Source organism: Camelina sativa, chromosome 12 (assembly GCF_030686135.1).
Source record: "Camelina sativa cultivar CO46 ecotype springtype chromosome 12, ASM3068613v1".
NCBI lineage: Eukaryota > Viridiplantae > Streptophyta > Magnoliopsida > Brassicales > Brassicaceae > Camelina > Camelina sativa.
In genome coordinates, this window is record NC_141891.1 from 32,360,328 (window position 1) to 32,379,335 (window position 19,008).

Below are 19,008 nucleotides of genomic sequence, written 5' to 3' on the forward strand. Positions count from 1 at the left end.
TTGCTCCGGTGACACGGTCCTATAAGGGAGTAGAACAAAAAACAAAAACGTTTTAGGCTGAGTTATGAAAACTATAATGGTAATGGCTGAGATAAGGAAACAATTACGGCAGAGATATGGTAACTGCTACGGCTGAGTTATCAACATTGACGACTGACTTATGTAAAATTACCTGTAATAGTTTCTCAACACCTCGAGTGAGCGTTGTTTGCTGCGATTTCGCATCCTCTCTCCGTTCAGAAAACCATCTGGTCATCATATTCCGTATCGATTCTAGAAGTTGAACTATGGGAAGACTTCTAGCATTTGACAGTGCATGGTTCATTGATTCTGCAATATTCGTTGTCATTAAATTGTACCTTTCACCCGGGAAATGAACACGCGCCCACATTCGGACACCAGCTCGTTGGAGGTATCCATGTAGTTCGGGATGACGTGCTTCAATCTCATTGAAAGCCTCATTAAAATCAGTTAGCCTAAAACACTTTGCCGCTTTTTTCACTAGAGGGAACAAATGTTTTCCTTTGAACTTCACCAAGATGTTCTTATACAAATGGTAAGTGCAAATTCCACGTGAAGCCAACGGATACACTTGACGAATCGCTTTCCCTATTGACTGATGTCTGTCGGAGATTATCGCAAGATCCTTTTCGTCTGGAATGGCAACTTTGAGTTGTGTAAAGAACCAACGCCAAGACTCATCATTTTCAGTGTCAACAACAGCGAAAGCTAATGGGAAAATTTGAAAGTTACCATCCTGAGCTAGGGCTGTTAGAAGTGTCCCTTTGTAACTACCATGGAGAAACGTTCCGTCGACAACAACAACTTTGCGCATGAAAGCAAACCCAGCAATACTCGCACCAAAAGCAATAAAAACATATTTGAATCTATCTTCATCACCTATTTGAAGACGCGTGACTGTACCCGGATTTTCCCTTTTTAACTTGAATATGTAAGAAGGCAACTCGCTAAAACTTTCCTCAGGAGTTCCCTGATGGATCTGCCTTGCATTCAGCAGCGTTCGATATGCCTTCCAATAACCCATCTGTCGACACCAACAAATTAATAAATCAGCCATAATATATAAATAACTCAGCCGATACATTCGAATAAGTCAGCCTTAAATAATCAATAAATGAGCCGTAAAATGTAAATAACTCAGCCTATACATACCTATAACTCAGCCATTGTTATCAATAAAGTCAGTCGAAACATAGTAATTACCTTTAGACTAAATTGCTTATTGAAAATGACTCCGACACTTTTAGGTTTAACATCCGGACCAAGATCACCAAGATAGTCCCTGTAAAGACCTGCCAGTACATCAGCTGTTGATTGAGGGCATCTAGTAGAACGTTCCGTCACATAACATGTGTGTTCCGAATCGTATACAGGAACATGAAAATCCGGGTCATCCCCTTGTACAGATGCACGAATTCTCCAATGACATCCTTTAACCCAACACCTAAAAACCACTTGTCTCGGATTTGAGACTGGTACATTAAAATCAAATCCATCCCTAACCGAAATAAGTTTCACGTGATTCCTGAACTGCTTTTTGCTACTGTATCGTTGTCCTACAGCAATTTTTAGCGTTGACACCTCCAACCTAATAGCCTCCGGATTCATCTTCGATCCGGCAAAGTTATCATCTCTATGAGCTTTCTTCTGAGGAGGCGGAGTAGGTGGGTCTTCCACTGTACTCTGAGGCTCGCCCAATACAGAAAACTTCTCATCATCGGAGTCGTCGAAAACATCAAATCGGGTTGAAAATTCATCGTCTTCTTCTTCTTTAGATGCTACTTCGACAGCTTCTTCTTCGTTTTCTTTGTCAACAATCTTACCATAATCAAAACAAGTGCCTTCAAATCCCCCACCGCACACTTCGTATGTAGATTCTGCTTTCGAGTCTCTGCTTCGCCGAATTATACTTCCTCTAGCTCCACTAGTTTCTGTAGACTCTTTCGCCGAAAACTCTACACAGAGACGTAGCTGATCGGTTTCCATAGCCCCAAAAAACATTGCAACTGTCGATCAGTGGAGACAAAAACTGGTGGAGTATCATGCACCATATGTTTCATTGCCCTGTTCGAGAACATGTAGCTCAACTTTAGCTCATGTCTAAACGAGTCCAATCCGTAGTCTTCAAAAACAAGCTTAACAAGCTTGTCGTATGTTGTGCCTCCATCTATCTGCACAACGATACACCCTCTCTCGTCGGAGTTAAATACATATCTCTGTGTCTTTATCCAATTACCGGACACAACTAGTACCGGCACTGGATCCATGAAATATAATGAAGAACAAGGTGGAGTAGAACAAAAGTAGAAGAACAAGGTGTGAAAAAGAAAGTGAAGAAGAAGTAGAAGAACAAGGTGAATAAGAAGGTAAATAGTTCACTTATTAAACCAGTTGAAGAACCAGAGTCGAACGACGTTTCGTATTTCCGGAGAAAAAAGATGATGACATGGAATGCTGACATGGATGCTGCATCCGACGTGGCAAATCAGCCATGAAACAATACCATAACTCAGCCTAACTAAAACTCAGCCACAACACGAAAAACATTACAGTAATTAAAAAGCAAAAAAATTTGCTGCCAAACTCAGCCGCTTCATGAACTGAAAATATGTAACTCAGCCGTATCGTTTGATAAGTCAGCCGTAACTGAAAAACATTCTAGTAATTAATCTTTTGCCAATAAGTCAGCCGTCAAACGGCTGACTTGTCGATAAGTCAGCCTATGACGGCTGAGTTATAGTTTTTTTACCATAACTCAGCCGTAACTACATCTCATAAGTCAGCCATTTTTCATAACACAGCCAGTCGGAAAATGGCAACTCAGCCGTGTCGTTGTGATAACTCAGTCAAAATTTTGACAACTCAACCGTGTCGTAGCGATAACTCAGCCAAAATCTTGACAACTCAACCATCAGGTGAAAACTCAGCCATTACTACAGCTGAGTTATGCGCATAACTCAGTCAAATTTAATAAGTCAGCCATAACGCTTGGCTGACTTATGAGCATAACTCAGCCAGAGTTTCATAAGTCAGCCGTCTGCTCTTACTCAAATGTTTTTCCGATAACACAGCCGCAACATACCTATAACTCAGCCGCAACATACTCTGTATCGCGTTACGGCTGAGTTATGGTTACACGTCAGCGATTTCTGACGAGGCGTCTGACATGGCAATGGCATTTTTGTAATAACATTTTTTCCGGTAACATAAAACAGGGGCACGCTGGGTATTTTGAAAATACCCGAAACATTCTAGTAATAAAAAAGTTTTTTGTAGATTCTGGTAATATTACCTAAAATGAGTAAAATTTGAGTAATTCACCCTATACAAAAATATCTAACTGGTGGTCCGTTGGAAGTGGAATAAGTTAAGAGCTAGTTAATGAATGGTGGTATTCTTTTCATATGGGTAAGATGACAGTTTAATTCTGTTTGTAAAGATTATACTAATATTACTGTTGTTCAAAAGACTAAACTATGTAAAATAGCGGAAAAGAAACATGTGTACTAGGATCAAAGATGTGCCAAAAAAGATCTTGCTTCCAGCGTCCAATGATAAAGATCTTAATACCACCAAACCGTTAAACAAAAAAATCTCATAATACTATATATACATACATGTGTGGTACGTATGTGATTCTATCTTCAAAGTCTTAAACTATGGACCATCAAGTTTCTTTGCCAACATCTACCACCACCGGTCTCTCGTTCAAGGTACATCGCCGGCAGCCGGAGCTAGTCACTCCGGCTAAACCAACGCCACGAGAGCTCAAGCCTCTCTCCGATATCGATGACCAACAAGGACTAAGATTTCAACTTCCATTTATATTTTTCTATAGACCTAATCTTACAAGTAATCTTGACCCGGTCCAAGTGATAAAGAAAGCCCTAGCCGAGGCCCTGATTTACTACTATCCGTTCGCTGGTAGGCTCCGGGAACTTTCGAACCAGAAACTCGCTGTGGAATGTACCGGTGAAGGCGTTTTGTTCATCGAGGCTGAAGCTGACGTTGCGCTTACAGAGTTGGAGGAAGCTGATGCGCTTCTCCCTCCCTACCCTTGCATAGAAGGGCTTCTCTTTGACGTGGAAGGTTCGACCGATGTGCTCAACACTCCATTGCTTCTGTTCCAGGTAAATTTTCTTAAAAAAACAAAAAGAATCTTAAAAAAGTTGGTTAAGTTATATTAAAACTTCAAAGGGACTGGCATGCAGGTCACGCGCTTGAAATGCAGCGGATTTATATTTGCCATCCGTTTCAACCACACCATGACCGATGGAGCCGGCGTGTCGCTCTTTCTAAAGTCACTATGCGAGTTGGCGTGTGGGCTTCAGGGGCCCTCGGTTCCACCCGTATGGGACCGAAATTTGTTGACTGTGAGTGCTTCCGAGGCGCGTGTGACCCACACGCACCGTGAGTACGAAGATCAGGTGGAAATCAATGAGGTAGCGGCTGGAGAGCCTTTGGTTAGCCGATCATTCTTCTTTAGGGCGGACGAGATCTCCGCCATACGAAGACTTCTTCCGCATGATCTCCGCAATACCTCATTTGAAGCGTTGTCGTCATTTTTATGGCGTTGTCGGACAATCGCGTTGAATCCTGACCCCAACACTGAGATGCGACTTACTATCATCAACTCTCGTTCCAAGCTTAGCAACCCACCTCTATCGCCGGGTTACTATGGAAACGTGTTCGTCATTCCCCCGGCAATAGCGAAAGCAAGGGATCTTATGGAGAAACCTCTTGAGTTTGCTTTGAGATTGATACAAAAAACGAAATCCATTGTAACGGAGGACTACGTCCGCTCGGTAACAGCCCTAATGGCGACAAGAGGTCGGCCTATGTTTGTGTTGGCGGGGAACTACATAATATCTGATTTGCGACATTTTGATTTGGGAAAAGTTGATTTTGGGCCGTGGGGTAAGCCAGTGTATGGTGGAAACGCTAAGGCCGGTATCGCAGTTTTTCCGGGAGTGAGTTTCTACGTGCCGTTTGAGAATAAAAAAGGTGAGACAGGTACCGTTGTGGCGATTAGCTTGCCTGTACGGGCGATGGAGAGGTTCATAGCAGAGCTACATGGCGTGGTAAATGTGTTTTAAGAGATGAACCAAAAATCCTAAGTCTGTTATGTCTTCGCACTTCGCTCTAAGAGCTGAGTCGAGACCGAGCCATGCCAACACTAAGAGATATAAGAAGCGACTAAAAAAAATGCCCAATTCAATTAAAAAAAATCGTCAGAAAAAAATAAAAGAACTAAAATAACAAACGAAAGATAATTCTAAAACATTTTTCTTCCCTTTTTCTCCACAAAATTGGTAGCCAAATTTTCAAAATCAACGTTTCTAACCAATTCTTGATATATATATATATATATGCCCTTAAATTTTTCTTGTGATATAAATATATGCCCTTAAATATTTTTTCCAAAATTTGATGACTAAATGTTTCTTTTTTTCTAATTAACTGAGGCTCAGCCCTGGACTCCAGACGTTACGTTATCAGTGAAATGATTGATCATCTAATTAATTATTGAGTTAAAGACAAAAGATTTAAAGGTTGAATAATTGCAGACCACCAAGACATTATTCTCTTTTTTTTGTTAAAAGGCATTCAAACCAAGACATTATTCTTCATAGCCGCTCCTATTGGTTTTGATTTCATGGATAGGATCGCGTGACATTCTCAAGAGCTTATCTTCTATTAGAGTCCCTCCCAATGAATTTGGGTTTTTGCTTGGATCTAAATACGCTCATGCATGGAAATATGTGTGTAACTCTGTTGTCTATATCCAGTGGTTTATATATATATCATGCGCCACATGATAGACTATCTAAACCAAATTATGGGAGATTATTATCAACGACTAACATACTCTCTGTCGTTGTTATCAAAAAAGAAATCTGTAGTATGGCGTTATCAATGACAACCCCATAAGACACTTTTGTGTGAAGGAAAACAAATCAAGAAAGGTGTTGAAAAAAGATGGACCAAGGCAGATAGTGAAGGTTGAGAAAGCTGTGGCGTGGGGACTTCCTTTGGTGGTCCGGAGCTCTCCCCATCAATTTTTAAAAAATGAAAGAACAAAAATGAAAAAGCAAGCAAGGACACTTAATTACAAACTGAAAATTGTTAAGCTCTGGATTCCATTACACGATTGAAAGAAAACAAAACTAGAAGCAGCAACGTACGTTATAATTTAGGCCCGTCAAATTCCTTCCACTCCCATTGGAGTATTTTTATTTTATTTTTGGGATAATATATTTCTTTTGGTAATATACATAAATTAATAATCCAAAATTCACAAGATAGAAATTTTTTTTGTCAACCATTGGGCCACAACTGGCCGGCCCATTAGCTAAATTCCTACATTCGTAGGAGCCGGGACTCGATCCTGGGTGTGATGGTGCCTTCTACAAATGGACTTACCTCTTGTCACTGCACTAAGATCACTTCACCACAAAATAGAGATTTATCACATTCTAGACACATGATAAGTTATTTATACCTCTGGTACAATACAAAACCAGTGATAAGTTATTTATAAAATTATGTTTTGTTTTAGTATATACATGCAAAAAAAAATTAAAATACTTTATAATTTTCTTTATATGGAGTATATAAAATTAATACTAAGAAAAGAAGTTTTAAATGCAGTATATATTAGTTACTAGTGAAGAATTGTAAACTTTATCAAAACTATTTAATTACTATTTTTTAGAATTAAAGAAAATCGTAAATAATAAAAATGGTGTATTTGTGTGCGAAATGCCTAAAAATGATTACTTAATACTTAGGAACATATGAAGTATTAATTTAATAATATTCAATTATGCCATGAAGACAACTATTTTTTTTTTTTGACAGGCCATGAAGACAACTTTTAGGGTGGAAATGGTTGCACAATTGAAAATGTTGCAGGAGTTGAAAAAAAATTATTCAACCAAGTTTCACCATTTGAATGGAAGAGGTTGAAGAAGTTGGAAAAAACTATTGAACCCATTCAACTTAAAAAGTTGAAAAAATAAACTAATCATACAGCAAATTTGTTCAACTTGTTCAACTACTATTTTGGAGATGAATGAGTTGAATAATGTTCAATCCAATTTTGTTCAGCTTAATATTTCCAACTCTTTCAATTTTAAGCAACCATTTGCACCCTTAGTTTTAGAAAATGCCATTTTCGAGACCTCCTTTCTAAAATCGGTCATATTGCCTCTCTATTTTTTTGTGACATCGGTCATATTGGCTTTTTGTGGCATGCATTAAACCACTATATAATAAAACGGAAGTTGTTTTGTAGACTGTATAATTTTAATAAGTTGGTTACAAATAGGTTATAGATTAAGTTTATATTATTTGTATATTCTGGATTTATTGTTTCTAAAAATCTTAAAGAGAATATTCTAAAAAGTCATTTGATATCATCTAACTTACCATATTAATTTCATTTATTAAATTATTTATCAAATAAAATCTTTTGATATCTAATTGAACATATTAATTTGTTAATTATCATTATACTTCAACTCTCATTTTTATATATGAGTCTATTTTGTGAAACAATAAATTATCATATTATTTATTATAATTAAAATAGTTTTATTTCCGGATATATCATAAGTTGAATTTTTAGAAACAAATATAAATAATTCAATCTATAAAATATCAAGTTTTAGTAATATAATTCTTTAAAAAAATCTCTATTGAATTAAAAAAATTTACGGAGTAACGGGTCAAAATTTAAATATTTAAATTCAATTTCATACTTTTTTGTTGAATTTTCTAATTTTCTATAATATAATAAACTTTAAATAATTTATTTTGAAATATTTTTAAAATATTGAAACTTGATATAAAAGTTAGAAACTATAAACACTCTAAATTGGTTTGTTATAGCAATATCAATAATATGTCACTATAATATGAAAGAATTTCAAAAAACTAAGTATATTAAAACAAAAAGTATAACAATATATTAAATTACTCATAATATAATAACTCGCTTTTTAAAAGCCAAATTCACAAAATTATGTCTTATAATGACATTCAAGACATGATGTAGAATATACATTGTTGAAATAACTTCACGTACATAAACGAATACAATATATTAGAATTTTATTTTAAATTAGAAAATATACAAAATTTGTATAAAATAAAATTTAATCAGTGTTATAGCACGGATACTTATCTAGAATCATTAAGAATATAAAACTTACAAAATAAATGTCTTTTTCAAGTCATTATATTTAGCATATGATTTTATTGCATAATATTTTATCAAAAAACTTTTAAAAAAATCACATAAATTATATTTTATATAAAAATTACAATATAAATAAAATGAATTTCACCCCGTGCTATTAATCTAATCTCTATATTAGAGAAATGAAAATTACTTAAGTTTCTTAGTAAAGAAGAAAGATTACTTAAGTTTCTTGGATAAGAAGAATTATCCAAAACAAGTGTGTAGATTACCCACTTTATACATCTCGCAATTAAGACTTTGCTAGACAGCTAGAGAGAAGTCTCAAGCAAAGTTTGTAATATGTCACAAGACTGTTATTAGGCAAAAAAACAATGCATGTGACAATGTGACATGCGAAGCAGAATAAGAGCAATAGAGCTAACAGTAATATAAAATACCATGTGGCTCCGTGAGACATTGAACAACATGCAAATCTCATATTTTTAAGAAAAGTATAATGACAATTGACAATTTAATATAAGTTTTTTTAACATATAGGTTTCAAGCCCACGCATAAAATGAGATGTTCCCTAAAATATATAAATAGAGAGAACAAGAGACATAAATGCAACTAATTAATGGTAACACTTTTTCATCATCGTTCCACCAAAAAAAAAAAAAAAAAATCATAACAATACACCAAATATTTAACTAACATTTGCATATGTTCATACTTCATACGAATAAAACTGAGCCTTTTTCTTACTATTACTTCAACTTCTTGATGCAAAGCTTCAGCTTCAATGAGTCACCACGCAATAAACTGTGAGGGATTAATCTGAAGTTCTCTTCAGGTTTTTGGGAGCTCACTTCAAGAATTCTCTTCACCTCTGATGATTCGTAAGTCATAGTGTTCCCATCCACAGTATATGTTAGATGGTACGAAAACTCTTCTACTTCTGAACTAGATGTTGCAATGCGGCTTACAGTTACATATACACTATACGGCTCTCTAAAACACTGCACTACGGCTGACTGTGTTTTCCAAATCGCGAACTTTCAATTTTCTCCCAAATTTTATATTACGGGTGATTGGCAAGGGCTAACATTGATCGGATATGAAAGCAGCATTACGGTTTAGGTTTAGGGTTCTTGGGTAAAAAGAAAGATTAATTAAGTTTCTTGGGTAGGAAGAAATATTTCTTCTATGCGACAACACCTTCTGGTGTCTTTTTCTCTCTGAAACAAGAAACCTTCCTTACATTCTTTCATAACAAGTAAATTTCTGTCACTGAAGTCAAATTATAGTCAACCTCAAAAGAACAAATTAACCAATAATCAAGTCTCTTCCTACGGCGGATTCAGTCAAAGTTTTTGAACCCTTCACCTCTTGAATTAAGTGGTGCATTCATTATCACTAAACCACTTATATCAACAAGTTAAATGTAAAATTAAACAAGTTTTATATTTCATATGGTGCAATTATCCCCAACCAAAGTGGTCCGCCCCCACTGTAATTGCAGTTCGGTATAGGACATAAGCAAAGAGAGAAATATTCAATTAGCATTGAGCATATTCAAGCCCATGCATAGCATGAGATGTTTACTAGTATGGAAATAAATAGAACAAGAGACATACAAATGCAACTAATGATAACACTTTTTCATCATATATAGTTCTAAAAGTTGAAAATTTCAATAAAAATACACCGAGTTTTTAACTAACATTTGAATATGTTCATACGAATAAAACAGAGCCTTTGTCTTATTATTGCTTCAACTTGTTGATGCAAAGCTTCATCTTCAATGAGTCACCATGCAAAAAACGCTGAGGGATCAACATGAAGCTCTCTTCAGGTCTTTGGGAGCTCACTTCAAGAATTCTCTTCACCTCTGATGATTCGTAAGTCAGACTGTTCCCATCCACAGTGTATATTAGATGGTATGAAAACTCTCCTACTTCTGGACTAGGGGGTGCAATGCAGCTTATAGTTACACACCATACGGCTCTCTCAAACACTGCACTGCGAACGATAGGTTTATCATATATTCAATTTCAATTAATATCTTATCACTGATGTTCATCCGAACATTAAAGAAATTGTCACAGCAGAACAACATGTATCTGTTCTGGTGGTCACGGGTAAAGTGACGGAACATGTTATCGTATGAGCAAATGTAACTGCAGTCTTCCAGAGGGCATGAGCAAAGATGAGAGAAGGTACATTCCTTCTCATGTGTTGTTTCTTTCCCATAAGAGACATTTTTGGTGCAACCTAAGTTGGCGTTTGGGCATGGGACAAAGATCGATTCAAGAACCTTCTCCATTGCTCTGCAGCGACTGTGACCAACAGGCAAAGCACATGAAGGACACTTATTACTCAGTTTGGGAAAGCATGAAGCGCAAGCTAAATGTCCATTATCACACTGAAACAAAAAAGAAAAAGAAAAACTCAACAGAGTTACTATCAAAGCCGTATTCAAGAAACGAGCACCTAGCAAGAGTGTTTTAATGACCACAATTCCGAATATCATCTTCTTAATGCAAAGTTTGACCCCAAACTAATCAGTCATCATCAAACATGGTATATTGATACATACTTGGAAGATAGGAATACTGAATGGCTCGACGCAGATAGGGCAGTCGAGAAAATCAAGATCCAGCATTGACGAGCGAGTTTTATCCTCTGTTCGTTGCCTCTTTCGTAAGTGAATGTTACTCATACCGTTTACATCGCTTGAGGAACACTCCATAATGATACACTGAAATTGAATTGTGATTAAGTTTTATTAGTCTAGACGCTTAAAAATATGAGACATGGTTTTGGTTGAATTCGAACCAAAATATTAATTTCCCCTATTCAATTGTTTGGATTCACTTGACTCAAAATCGTAACAATTCGAATTTACAAACTTTGAATCGAAACAATTCGAGGCCGCACCCGCCACTACAAGAAAACATGCATTTTGGGACTACAGTTTGTGACTACTTATTCAGTCGCAAAATTTAGCGACGTTTTTGCGATTAACTTGCGACTATTAAGCGACTACAAAAATATTGGAGACAAAAACGTCGCTTATTAACGACGAAACATAAACGTCATAAAAGGGTTTCAAATAAGCGACTACATTAGGACTACTTTGCGTCGAAAACCAATTCGTCTCATAATGGTCACAATTTTGCGACTAGTTCTATAGTCGGTAATAATAGTTGCAAAAAAGTCGCATATTCAGGACTTATTTGCTCCACATTTGTTACTCCTACCACGTAACAAAGTAGTCACAACTTGCGACTATATTGTGACACGTATCTGAAGACTTTGCGACTAACATCTGATTTAGCTACTCTTTTAAGACTGTTTAGCCACTTTATATATTTTTTATTTTGAAATTTCACATTTGAGATTCATCTACATGTTTAGGTTGAAGTTTATACTTTGTTTTGCTCAATTTGTCAATAATAACTTTCTCAAAGTATTAAATTTCAATGTCTATAAACTAAACATCCATAACTCCAAAATTTATCCTAAGTGTTACATGTTCATTTATAAGAATGTGTTCCAATGAAGAAAAATCAAAATTAAGTAATATAAACATTGTTTAACTAAATCTTACTATTATAAGTACTCTATTGTATCTACTATGAGTCTCCTTAGTGATTTATATTGTTCATAATGTGTAGAATTCAAGATTTTTATTTTGTGACTTTAACAAGGTAGTGTTAAAATAGTCACACATTGCGACCCTTTTGCCACAATATTACGACTAACACCTAATTTAGCTACTCTTTTAAGACTGTTTAGCCACTTTATATATTTTTTATTTTGAAATTTCACATTTGAGATTCATCTACATGTTTAGGTTGAAGTTTATACTTTGTTTTGCTCAATTTGTCAATAATAACTTTCTCAAAGTATTAAATTTCAATGTCTATAAACTAAACATCCATAACTCCAAAAATCAAGATTTTTATTTTGTGACTTTAATAAGGTAGTGTTAAAATAGTCACAAAAGAGTAACAATTTGCGGCTGACTTGCGACTGATTTGCTATTTTGTTTTGGCGGTATATCTTCCCACCACTTATTAATCTAATTAATTTGGTTGGGACTGGTTTGCGACTAAAGTGCGACCTAGTTTCGTTATTAACTAGGCAAACCCTTTAAACGATTAAACACTTCTTCCTTCTTTTTCATTTCGATCTAGGGTTTTCGAGAGAAAACTTCTCAACTCTCCTTCTCTCAAACCTCTCAATCATCTCCTTCTGTCAATCCTCTCCTTCTCTCAAACCTCTCAATTCTTTCAATCCTCTCCTTCTCTCAAACCTCTCAATCCTCTCCTTCTCTCAATCTCTCAATCGTCTCCTTCTCTCAATCTCTCAATTGTCTCTTTCCTCTCCTTCCTCTCAATCGATCTAATGCCTCCTAAGGGTAAGGCTTCTTCCAGAGGTCGCGGTGCCAGAACCGCCACCGGTATCCGAATCTATAATCCGAGTAACAGTTTGTCTTCTCAATCGTCGAACCCCTCTCAACAGACGCAGTCGGCAAGCCATTCACACCAAAGTCGACCTTCTCAGTTCCCGCCGACGACAAATCCAGCTCCGATAACGAGTCCGTCACCGAGTACCCATCCACCGTCAAGGGAAGATCCTGAACCGCGGAGGGAACTTACACCGCCGAGTACCAATCCACCGCCGAGTACCAATCCACCGCCGAGTACCAATCCACCGCCGAGTACAAATCCACCGCGGAGGACAAATCCTCACCAACTGCCTCCTCATCAGCCGCGGAGGACAAATCCTCACCAACTGCCTCCTCATCAGCCGCCTCCTCATCAACCGCCTCCTCATCATCCGCCTCCTCATCATCAACCGCCTACTCATCAACCGGAGCAACTACCTCCTCATCAACCGCAACCGCAACAAAACCCTAATCATGAAGAGGAAGATAATGGCGAAGAAGGAAACCAAGAGCAACAAAATCCAAATGTCGATTACTACCAAGAGCTTTTGGATGGGTTGCTAAGACTTCCAGGCCGAGAACATCTACCACTCTTGTCTGAGCATCCTATCCCTGGCCGAGAAACGTTATGGTATGAAATTCTTTCCTTTGCTACTCGGTTGTAGTTGTTGATTACGGTTGTAGTTGTTGATTACGGTTGTAGTTGTTGATTACTCGGTTGCTTGTAGTTGTTGATTACTCGGTTGCTTGTATAAAATGCTATGGTATTAAGTGTTTGTAGTTGTTGCTAAAAGTGTCTATAAGTCTATAAGTGTTGCTTGTAGTTCTTGATTTAAGTGTTGCTTGTAGTTCTTGATTTAAGTGTTGCTTGTAGTTCTTGATTTAAGTGTTTGATATTCAATAGTTTGATATTCAAAAAGTCTTAGTTTCTAGTTGTTGTTTGATATTCAACAAGTCTATGTTTGATATTTAATAAGTCTAAGTTTGTAGTTGTTTCTTTAAGTGTCAATAATTCTAGTTGTTGTTTGATATTCAATAAGTATAGTTGTTGCTTTAAGTGTCGGTTGTTTGATATTCAATAGTTTGTTTCAATTGTTTCAAGTCCATATTTAGTAGTAGACTTACTCATTTTATGTAACAGGTTTAACCGGCAGAAAGGTCAGCTGTCTCGAGCTATTTCTGGAATATTGAGGAGAAAGTTTGATGGGCCTTACTACAGTTGGAAGGTTACTCCAGTCAACATTCAAGAGCGATATTTCAGGACATTTGCGGTAAGGTTTACTCCTTATTTCTGTTATTGTTGCTAACTATGTTTTAGTATTGTTGCTAACTATGTTTTGTGTTATTGTAGCGGAAGTACAATTGGGATATCGGCATTACTGAGCTCGTTAAAGCAGGTTTCTTGAAGATAGCCAAGAAAAGGATGAAAGGAATTGTCAGTCAAGTTAGGAGGAGTGGTGTACGACCACCATGGATCGGTGAAAAAGTATGGCCTGTTATGGTGGAATATTGGCAGACCCCTGATGCAATTGAGAAGAGTGAGAATGCTTCACAGTGCAGAAACTCTGATCGTGGAGGTCTTGGAGTGCACAAACACTTAGCTGGTCAGAAATCATTTGTGCAAATTCATCAAGAGATGGTAAGACTTATCGAATTCAGCTCAAAGTTTTTCTGATATTTCCATGTTTTTTCTGATATTTACATGATTTAATCTGTTTCACTATCATTGTAGGAGGAAGAGTTGGGGCGTCCTGTGTCACTAGTGGAAGTGTTTCTTAAAACACACACTCGTCCGGATGGAACATTTGTGGATCAAAAAGCCAAACAAGTTGCTGAGACATATGATAGAACCATAGAAGAGAGACAAGCTGAAACAGAGGTAGATGGTCCAGATGGTTCAGAGAGTTCAACACATCATAATCTTTCCGTTGATGAAAGAAATGAAATCTTCCTTCAGGTAATTTTGTTTCTGTCTGTTTTTTTTTTAAAATCTGGTTTGTGATGATTACTGAATGTTTGTGATGATTACTGAATGTTTGTGATGATTACTGAATGTTTATCTCTTGGTTTAGTGTACTCATACAGACCACAACGGCAACCCATTTGGACTTGGATCACTTGTGGAGACACTAAAGAAAAGGAAAAGGGCAGAGAGTTATACAAGTGCTTCTCCAACAACTCTTGGGGAGCTTCAAGATGAACTTCGGCGCAAGATTGCTGAACACGAGGCTGAGAATGCACGACGTGATCAGGAACACCGAGAGTCTCAAGCTAAACTGAAGAGGCTTCTCCTCTATATGAAAGAAAAAAATCCTGAGTTCGAAGCTTTTATGGTTTCTCCTCCTGAATCATCCACACCTCCAACCACCCATCCAGCTACCGCACCTGCAACGAATGCACAACTCACTGGCGGAGGAACCACACCAGGCACCACACCAGTCTCCAGTCCAGCTGCCAATTCTCCTTCCTCTAATACTGCTTCCAGTTGAACTTGTTGCAATTCCCTTTTTTTTTTTTAATGAACTTGTTTTGCTTTTGAATACTTTTTGGATGATCTTTTTGTTTAGGATGATAAGTTTTAATGATTAGTACCTTAAATTATCATTACTTTTGATTAATATCATTTCAAAATCCGAAATTAATCAAATTTAGGATTGCTAAACCGTGACTAATTTGTGACCAAACCAATTCAAAAAATGTAACTACTTTGTGACCAAACCAATTCAAACAATGTGACCACTTCGTGACCATATCCAAATTACATAAATAGTCACAAAAAAGTCCCCAAATAGAGTTGGTTGCAGTTTAGTCGGAAACTGCAACTACCACATTCGGTCACACAAACGTCGCTAATATACGACTATAATAACTAGTCCTAAATCAGTCGCAAATACGCGACCATGTTGCGACCAACAAATTTTGCGACCGTTTTTTAGCGACCATCGCAAATAGTTGCGAAGTGGTCGCAAAACCCTTTTTTGCGACCATTGAGCGACTATTACGGGTGTCGCAAATGGCATGTTTTCTTGTAGTGCGCACAGCAGTAAACACCCTACTTCTAGAAAAATCAATAGGCAAAACAAACTAGATCAACATAACGAGACGCTACTGCTAGAACCTGTTTTAGGTTAAGGTTTCTTGAGTAAGAAGAACCTCCACCAGTACATACCTTCTCCTTTCTCTACGCTCTTGACGAAGACAGTTCCTTTTGTGCTTTTAAATTGAATTAGTCTCCTGTAATCTCACGAGCATATATTATACATTTTGAGTTTTCCAAATTAAATAATCAATTTCCTTAATTATCTAATAAGGAATATAAGTAATTGCCATAATTTTTTTTTTGTCAACCTTTTTTTTTTTTGAATTTAATGTTAAATTATATTCAAAAGAAAAATAAACCTTTTACAAAGCTTTTTAAAGCAGTTTAGAAATTGTGTTTAGAAATCATAGATTGATAAAACTCTAATTAGTAAAAACGTGCAGCAAACCAGACTTGAATGGGATCGCCTGCATCTTTAAATGTACTTAACCGGTTGCGGATAGTTTTGTCTATCATCTTCACTAGCTGATCCTCTGTGGAAGGCTGCTCACCATGTCGGCGGGTGTTTCTCTCCATCCAAATGGAGTGAGTCGCGGCCTGAAAAGCATATTTCACTATGAACCGTGTGGTCTTGTCCAGTGCTTGCCCATCGAGTAACATCAGTATGTCATGCCACTGACTAACAAACTTGTCCGAGACTAGATGTTGAACTAATGCCTCCCAAACTCTACGAGAGTAAGGACAGTTGAAAAAGAGATGATCTCTGGATTCCATAGGGTGCCTGCAGAACACACAACTTGTGTTGATAGATGAGTTCCATTTGATCATACGATCTCCTGTGGAGAGTCTGTTTTTTGCGGCTAGCCATGTGAGAAAAGCAAACTTAGGGGTGGCGTAGGGGAACCAGATCACTTGGTAGCCTTCCATGATCGGGTTTGGGGAACATATGTGGTGCCATGTTGTTTTCGTGTTGAACTTGCGTATGTAGGAATCATTCTTCCCCTTCCACAAAGCAATATCCTGGAGATCAGGAACTCTGGTGAGGCGGCATTTCTGAATCTCCGCTTCAACAGACTGTAACAGAGCAGACCTGCGAGTTCTCCTGCTGTTTCGGTCCATAGCCTCAGCCAATGTACTATGTAATGGAATGCCGAGATCAATACAACCTCTTGGGCCAACTACATCATACAAGCAGCCAAGAGTACACCACTGATCAAACCAGAAAGACGTGGTTAGTCCATTGTGTACCTCCACCCGGTGAAACTGTTTTGCTAATACCCTGTATTTAAGTAACTTCTTCCAAATCCAGGATCCAGAAGCAGAGTTTTCAGACTCTGACCAGAGAGAACCACTACGGATGAGATATCTGTTCACCCAGTCTACCCAAAGGGAGCCTCTTGCAGAAACAATGCGCCAGATTAACTTTAACATACTGACCTTATTAGCTTCTGTTAACGATCTTAAGCCCAAACCTCCCTCTTGTCGAGGACGACAAACTTCAGACCAGGCCACCTTCGACTTGTTTGTGTTCAGTGAGGGACCAGACCACAAGAAAGCTGCACATAACTGGTCAATCTCCTTAATACAAGCTTTAGGCAAGCGGAAAGCAGAGATCCAGAAATTTGTAATACTGAAAATAACCGAGCTGAGGAGCTGGAGACGACCTGCAAAAGAGAGAGCTCTAGCAGTCCATGAGTTTATCTTCTTTCGAATAATTTCAATGAGTGGGCGGTAGTCGTGAGCAGACATGCATTTCGGTGATAGCGGCAACCCAAGATATCTGACCGGTAAAGAACCAGACTCAAAAAGGAATTGATGAAGAATATCATCTTTTTGTTGTTGAGAAACCCCAGCCGTATAGATGGTAGATTTCTCAAGACTAACTTTCATACCGGAATGAGTAGCAAAGTCATCAAAAACCCACAAAACTCCAGTCACAGAGGGTTTGTTACCGTCGACAAAAACCAAGAGATCGTCTGCAAAGCACAGGTGAGTGAGTTGCAGGTGCTTACAAGAAGGGTGATAACCAAAAACATTGTTTGTAGCAGCCTTGTCCAACAGTCTTGATAAGACATTCATATAGATAACAAACAGATAGGGGCTGAGCGAACAGCCCTGTCTTAAACGCCTCTTACTCCCAAAATATCCAGCTAGTTCCCCGTTTACTTGAACTGAGAAAGAAGCACTAGAGATACAAGTCTTAATCCAAAGAACAAACTGCTCCGGAAAGTCTAGAGCCCTCAATGTGTTCAGCAAAAAATTCCACTGGACTGAATCAAAGGCTTTAGATATGTCGATCTTTAAAGCACAGCGTGGAGTGACTGTGTCTTTATGGTAGTCTTTGATGACTTCAGTAGCAAGGAGGATATTTTCCATAAGTAAACGATCCTTAACAAAAGCGGATTGGCTAGGATAGATAAACTTGGGTAAGATCAGTTTAAGTCTCTTAGCAAGAATCTTTGAAATGACCTTGTAGATAACATTGCAGCATGATATTGGTCGATAATCCTTCATTACCTGTGCTTTTTTCTTCTTGGGGATGAGAGCTAATATGGTGGAGTTAACTCCTTTAGGTAGAAAACCTGTACGGGAGAAGGGTTGGATGGCAACCAGAAAATCATCACCCACAATTGCCCAAGATTCTTTAAAAAACTCAGCATTAAACCCATCGGGACCCGGGGATTTGAAGTTAGGCATCGCAAAGAGTACTCGCTTCACCTCCTCCCTCGTAACCTCGTGTGTAAGGAGAGCCTTATCACTATCAGCACACCTGAAGTCTAAGATGGTTTCGAGCTCCTCTTTTTTTTGTCAACCTTAGCCAAATGGACTAATTTGAAGAGGAAATTGCACAAAGATTTGTGAAAAGCGTTAGAGCTTCATAAAGAGTTTAGGTAAGCTTCAAATGCCAAAACATAAATATTCTAACACAGAGATGCACTACAAGAAAACAGCCCATAGCCGACTACATTTTACGACTATTTTTCAGTCGCTAAATTTAGCGACTATTTGGTTACTCCGTTACGACTATTATACGACTAAATAAAAATGATCGTACAGTAGTCGCTAAAGTGCGACAAAATTCAGTAGTCGTAAAAATAGTTGCCATTTAACGACTACGTTACGACTAATATGTAAAATTATAAACGCAGTCGTAACCTTGTCGTTACGTAGTCCCTCAGTTACGACTATCTAGGTAGACGCATACAAGTCACCAAATTTGGCGACTATATTACGACAATTTCGGCGGGTCGTACAGGTTGTCGCTTATTAGTCGTTATTTAGCGACTATTATGCGACACTTTCGG

General features: G+C 37.6%; 2 protein-coding genes and 1 pseudogene across 2 annotated transcripts; 2 read left to right on the plus strand and 1 right to left on the minus strand.

The window, feature by feature from the left end:
• The first annotated feature begins 3,529 nt into the window (after positions 1 to 3,529).
• On the plus strand, positions 3,530 to 5,447 carry LOC104732679 ((Z)-3-hexen-1-ol acetyltransferase). Its single transcript, XM_010452252.3, has 2 exons — positions 3,530 to 4,151; positions 4,233 to 5,447. The coding sequence occupies exons 1-2, from the start codon at positions 3,681 to 3,683 to the stop codon at positions 5,115 to 5,117; spliced, it is 1,356 nt and encodes a 451-aa protein (XP_010450554.2). The 5' UTR covers positions 3,530 to 3,680; the 3' UTR covers positions 5,118 to 5,447.
• A 4,526-nt stretch (positions 5,448 to 9,973) lies between these two features.
• On the minus strand, positions 9,974 to 10,959 carry LOC104733903 (E3 ubiquitin-protein ligase SINA-like 7 pseudogene; annotated as a pseudogene).
• Positions 10,960 to 12,620: 1,661 nt separating this feature from the next.
• Positions 12,621 to 15,152, plus strand: LOC147932893 (uncharacterized). Its single transcript, XM_087477218.1, has 5 exons — positions 12,621 to 13,294; positions 13,805 to 13,934; positions 14,015 to 14,302; positions 14,396 to 14,620; positions 14,736 to 15,152. The coding sequence occupies exons 1-5, from the start codon at positions 12,621 to 12,623 to the stop codon at positions 15,150 to 15,152; spliced, it is 1,734 nt and encodes a 577-aa protein (XP_087333344.1).
• Positions 15,153 to 19,008: the final 3,856 nt, after the last annotated feature.

Coding starts and splice junctions, on each gene's coding strand:
- LOC104732679 (XM_010452252.3), top strand. CDS start 3,681: ATGGACCATCAAGTTTCTTTGCCAACATCTACCACCACCGGTCTCTCG. Junction 4,152..4,232: donor CTCCATTGCTTCTGTTCCAG/GTAAATTTTCTT, acceptor ACTGGCATGCAG/GTCACGCGCTTGAAATGCAG.
- LOC147932893 (XM_087477218.1), top strand. CDS start 12,621: ATGCCTCCTAAGGGTAAGGCTTCTTCCAGAGGTCGCGGTGCCAGAACC. Junction 14,303..14,395: donor TGCAAATTCATCAAGAGATG/GTAAGACTTATC, acceptor CTATCATTGTAG/GAGGAAGAGTTGGGGCGTCC. Junction 14,621..14,735: donor GAAATGAAATCTTCCTTCAG/GTAATTTTGTTT, acceptor CTCTTGGTTTAG/TGTACTCATACAGACCACAA.